Here is a 6,000-nt window from a genome sequence, read left to right on the forward strand (position 1 = left end):
AGAATCTGAACAGCACAGGACTGTCCCCAGAGAGGTCAAGGTCCATGTCTTGGGCACAGAAGTTTCTCGGTTTTTACCCACCTAGACCTGCCATTCAAATGCATTTTAGAGAAAAAGAGGAGAAATGAAAAGTAAAATCATGTGCAACATGAGACCTAGCCAACTAATTTAATTATATCCTGTGGCACTCAAGAGGCCTATGGCCATGTAAATAAGTCTGCAAGGAAAAAAAGGGCTTTACATGACTGTTTCTAAGTCCCTCTCAATGAAAGAAAAGAAATAAGTATATTGGTTGAAATGAACACTGATTGGCAATAGCTGAAAACTGCCAGGGGAAGGGGGGAGCACATAACATTAATAAGGGTACTTGATTTCAAAATAGGCAAAATGGGGACCAAAGATAGGCCCAAACTTTACCTGTATGAAGACCACTTGTATACCTAATCCTGAATTGTACCCCACCCCTTTAAAATAAAAAAATAAAAAGAAATGAGCACTAATCTCAGCTTGATCCAGAAAAGAGAAAGATTTGGTCATGAATAGCTACTGTAGTAATGAATTGATGCAGTGAGCCTAATAATGAGTTTATTTTAGAGATTTTTGTCTTTGCTATCTGATCATCAGCAGCAGACTGAAAACCCAGCCAAAGATACTAAAGTTCAAGTCTAACTTGTCCTGGGGGATTTGCTTTCTTTCCTGAATATTTTTTTCCCCCAACAAGGCCCAACTTCTTGCATTGTTTTAAATTTCATACGGAGATTCAGTTCAGGAGTCTGAGGCCATTTCTTTCTATTTTGCACATTGCTTGCCCCCCCACTCACTTCCATAGCCTGAAGCCAGTCTTCAAATACAGAGAGAGTCCGATTCACTTGAGACAGAGGCTGCTTGACTTATGGGAGTTAAAATGCTCTACAGAAGCAGATGTTAAGGTTTTTGAAAGGATTTTCCACCGTAAAAGTCAAGACACCCAAGAGGGACTTGGTACCTTGCACAGGCTTTACAATGCCACTTTGGGAAGGTGTGGACTGTTTCTGTAGCCTTGGAGCGTGGGAAACACTTCCAGATCCTGGAGAGAGGTGGGGTTGGTGGGGTTCAGAGAGGGAGTATTGAATTCCTGTTCAGCTCCTGGCTCCAGCTAGGGAGAACTAGGTGTGGGCAAGGGCAGTTTGCCAGGGGAAGGGGTAGATGAGGCCAGAGGCCCTGGCAGCGGAAGCCATCCCACTGATGGGCCCTTCACCTGTCTTCACTCTGCTACCCAGGGAGAGAGAATGCTTTTGACATGGCCCACAGTGACCAGTGGTCTATCTGCTTGACTGAATCAGCCCTGTGTCAAACCAGTGGATTTCAACAAAAGAAGAGTGCTTGGAGGAAGGGTGAGGGCTGCCAGCACAGAAATCATCACCCCCTTTTAGAAAGCACCTCATGTTTTAAAAGACCACCAGGGAACTGGCTTACTCAAGTGCAGTGGTGCGTGGGCTGCAGCAGCTGGCTCTCGGGTGTGTGTGTGTGCGCGCGCGCACGCACATGTGTGTGCTCGTGTGCACGTACACACCAATATAAGGATAGAGCTCCCAGTGGGTATCAGCTGCCTTGTTCTTTCTTTGAACATCTTTCTGAGTGACCAACACTAATCTTTTGTGGACTTCCAGAAATAGAAGCTTAGAAACGCAGCCCACTTTTCTTTTCCTTAGGGTCAACAAGTCATTCGATCAATAAAACGTGGGCAACCCCCACCCCTCTGTACTGGCTGTGGAAAATTAAGTCATAGGCCTTGTATAAAGCAGCCATGGAATAACCCGACTGGACAGTGAGCAAAAATGGTAGTATTGGCCTAGTCATTTTTGAGTTTTCAACTGCAACTGTATCTTGGTTGGAGCTTCACTGGTTTCAAATCCATTCTGCCAGTTTTCCTGATATTTGGAGCTGTGAGAAACCTATATTCTTGGGAGTCTTGGCGATCTTTGCTGTCCAAAAGATAACTCAGGAAAAATATGGGGACCTCATAGGAGCAGCCTATCCCTCTTCCTACTTTATCCTCCCAAGCATCCCTTTCAGAAGCCTAACCTGGAGGTAAACTTCTTGGTTATGCTTAACGCTTGGGTAGTGTTAAGCCAAAGTGAAAACAAAGCACCGGTTGTAACTTTTTACCTGCTATAAGTCTGTATGAGCAGGTGGCTTGGGGGCTGTGAGAAGATGAGGGCAAGTCATTTCCATTCCCACCTTCTCTGCTACCGTACTTTTGTAATAGCTTGTGGGAAGTTGCATCGTTTTCGTTGTTGGAGTTGAGTCAGGGTCTTACTCAGTCAGGCTGGAGTACAGTGGCACAATCACAACTCACTGCAGCCTTGACCTCCTGAGCTCAGGCGATCCTTCCACCTCAGAGTCCTGAGTAGCTGGGATTATAGGCATGTGCCACCATGCTTGGCTAATTTTTTGATTTTTTGTAGAGATGAGGTTTTGTTATAATATCCAGGCTGGTCTTGAACTGCTGGGCTCAAGCAGTCCTCTTGCCTCAGCCTCCCAAAGTGCCAGGATGACAGGCATGGGCCACCATACCCACCAGAAAGCTGCATCTTGTAAAGGTCCACAAGGCTTTGCCTAAGAGAATTTCATGCTCTGAGTATCCATGGCCCAGTGTGGCCTTCTCAAAATTCACGTTTATTCTCTGCTTCCTCATCTCACCCTAATTCCTTCCATACCTGGCAACTCCAACAGCCCCCTCCCTCTTCAGGAAGCTGAGTGGAACTGTTCTGAAGAGTTCCTTGCTTCCCAATTCCTAATCAACACAGTATATTATGATGGAAATTAAGTTGTAATTCTGGCTGCTCTACTGAGCTCATGCACAAATCCGTCATGTGGGCTGTAGAGGGGTCAGCACTTGATGGTCCTCTCTCTTTTATTTTGGGAAAGCTAGGTGAATCTCAAATGCCTTTGTAGCACTGTTCTTCTCTAACATTTAAGCTATATTTTTGAAAGACTCAAGTGGGTTCAGGGTAGGGAATGGGCCTTTCTAGACTGATCCCCTTTCTCTGGGAGAGAGAAAGTGGGTCTCAAGAAATTCTGACTGAAACTGCATTCTTAGGTCAATCATGAGGCACCAAGTAACTTTCTATCTAGAGAATACTCCCCGGGCAGCCTCCCATTCCTCTACATCAGGGCATCTTCCTGTGACTTTACATTAGTAATTCCTAAATCTATTAGACTAATCATAGCTCAGTCCTCAGCATGAATTCCCTCCTCTGGGAAAAAAATATACTAGCCACAGTAAGCTTAAGATGGTTTTGGACACGGCCTACACACCTTGGGATGATGGCTGTCTGGTCCTGAAACCATAAAATCTATAAACATGTAGAAGTCATGATAAGGGACAATGTACAGCAATGGTGTGGAGATGTCTCTGCCTATTTTGGACAATCTTCACCTCTCTCAAGTGGATCCACTGTACTCCATCAGAGCCATGTGGCTAGCTCCTAGAGAGGGGTCATTGGCGCCAAAGCTCTGCTTTTCTAATTAATCGATTAGAACAATACAAGACTCACCAGAAAATGTTAACTGGGGCATGCAGTGATTTCTGCACATGGGCTTTCAAAGAGTGACTTCCACAACACTTCTCATTTCTGGACCATCCACAGAGCCCAGCTGACTTCCCCACCTACTGAGAACAGACCACATGGTGCTTTTCTTCCTGTCTTCATGATCTCTCCTGCACTGCCTTAAGTGATAGCTAGGATCTTCACATGGCACAAGTGTCTTTTCCAGGCCTTTCATTTCTCAATTCCCCATAACCTAACGCAGGGTTTTATACACAGCAGTGGCTGGCTGATGCATTCTTTTTTGGCATTGCTGTTGAGTTGGAGTCTTACTCTGTTGCTCAGGCTGGAATGTAATGGCACAATCATGATAATCATGGTTCACAGCAATCTTGACCTCCAGGGCTCAGGTGATCCTTCCACATCAGTCTCCCCAGTAGCTGGGACTATAGGTATGTGCCACCACGTCTGGCTAATTTCTCTCTCTCTCGTAGAGACATGGTTTCACTATGTTGTGCAGGCTGGTCTTGAACTCCTGGGCTCAAGCAATCCACCCACCTTGGCCTTAGTCAATGTATTCTAATTAAGCTGTGTTCTCAGGGACAGTTGTCAGCTACCATGTCACTGGTGTTATGAGCAAACCAATTCTAGACAAGGGAGCCTGACCTAAAATTGTATAATGCAGAGGGTGTCTGTCTGGGTAGAGGGAGACAGTGAACTTAATTAAGGATCAATTGCTTTGAGGCCAAGTTCAATGAATTTCTGCTATGTGAACTAACTGACATTTGGTACAGAGAAGAAAGAATAAGGAACAGCTGCCCCTATACAAATGAAAAGAATTGAGAACAAAGCTTTAAAGTACGAAAGCAGGCATATGAGGACAGGAACTGGGTAGGGACTAGATTGCCCAGGGGGCAAGCTTCTCTTAGGCATCATGGGGACAATTTGGGAAGAAGTGAGGGAGGTATAAGCAACATTCAAAATTAGGAGTGTGTCTCTGAAACACAGGTTGGTGGGGTGAGTATTTTGGGGAGACTGGCTTTGAGCCCCGCAGCTACTGTTTACTAGTCATGTGATCTTAGATAAACCAAAAAGTAACGTTCAAAGTACATTCCATTATTTATAGTATTGGGAAAATGACATGTGCTTTGTCTCCCTCCTGAGAGTGTTGGGAGGGTCAAATCAGACGAACGTTTGCTTTGTAAAGTATACTGAGCTATTGTACAATGGATGATAGTTATTATTTTCAATCCAAGGTACCCTTTCCCTAAACTCCATCTCACTCTGCATCACACATTCCCATCCTAGAGCTCATCTCTCCCCTAGGAAATTCTGTTTTACCTTTCTACTTATCACTTTTTTTGTTTATCACACATTTGCACCTTAGAGTAAGTGGAACTTGTCACTTCCTGAAGAAGTTTCTGGTGTCCAAGGCAAGTTAGAGAGTCATTAAGAAAAAGTAACTTTCAAGTGCTTTGAAATCATATTAAGGTTTGTCTAGTCTATTCACATGTCAGATTGGTCCTTTCATCAATTATCAGGCTTACTGTTTTGTTTTTATATTCCATTTCCTCTGAAATCAGAGGTATCTTATCATCCTTGGTGTGCCATACTTTAGCAGTGCTTTTTTATTTTGAGTGGTTCATAATATCATGGGACCTCTCACAATCAAGGGTGTTGCATAGATGAAATGCAACATTGTTCTAATGGAGAGCACATGATCATAAGCAGGAATCATTAAGGGATTAGGAAGAAAAGTGAGGTAAAGCAGTAGTTTTCACTGGAATCAGATCAGGAAACAAAAGATGGACTGTTTCATTATCTTCCACTATCCAGCTTCTAAGAATTACCTGTATATTTGGATTCTGCCCATTGATATCAGCTTTGGAAAGATCTGGGAAGTTTGGTAGATCAAGGAGAAAGGATCTGGGGCCATCTCTTTGCAATGAAGGGTGTCCAGTCTCTTGTCGGAATCGCTGTCTGGGGAAGGGTTGATGTGCAGCCTGGTGGTCCAGATGCTCCCCTGGTGCTTCTTTGGAGAGAGAAAAGCTGGTTTCTGATATGGAGTCACTTTCCATGTTGAGGTTATTCTAAAACAACAGACAATCCAACAAACACATGTTAAGGAAAGATATGATTTAAGAATGCTATCCTTCACAGTCCATTAAATTCAGGAGTGAGGACAATTCCAGTGACTGGAATTAAGCCAGCATGGTATTCCCAACTCACTTTGTTACCCATGGTTTAGTTTCTCCCTCTTTTAAAAGTCAACTTATCAGAAAACTTCTCTTATCCTGCAACTTGGGAATTTTCTGAGGGTTAATGAGATATGCACTATTTATTAAGGAGCAAAGCACATTGAAATGAAGATGCCATTTTGAAGAAGAAAAGGTAAAAATTATGTTTTCCTTCTCACAGATTCAAGTGCTACCCTAGCTTTAGTTACATCCTTAATATACAGAGTTGATTT

General features: G+C 43.6%; 1 protein-coding gene across 1 annotated transcript in view; it reads right to left on the minus strand.

Moving 5' to 3' along the window:
* Positions 1-5,616, minus strand: part of ISM1 (isthmin 1) — a 28,704-nt gene extending 23,088 nt beyond the window's left edge. The window contains exon 1 of the mRNA XM_021713424.1: positions 5,381-5,616. Within this exon, the coding sequence (XP_021569099.1) occupies positions 5,381-5,608 (228 nt within the window). The 5' untranslated portion in view covers positions 5,609-5,616. The remainder of the gene's footprint in view (positions 1-5,380) is intronic.
* Positions 5,617-6,000: the final 384 nt, after the last annotated feature.

Source organism: Carlito syrichta, unplaced genomic scaffold (assembly GCF_000164805.1).
Source record: "Carlito syrichta isolate Samal-C Ts95f unplaced genomic scaffold, Tarsius_syrichta-2.0.1 Scaffold304542, whole genome shotgun sequence".
In the NCBI taxonomy this organism is placed as follows: Eukaryota; Metazoa; Chordata; class Mammalia; order Primates; family Tarsiidae; genus Carlito; species Carlito syrichta.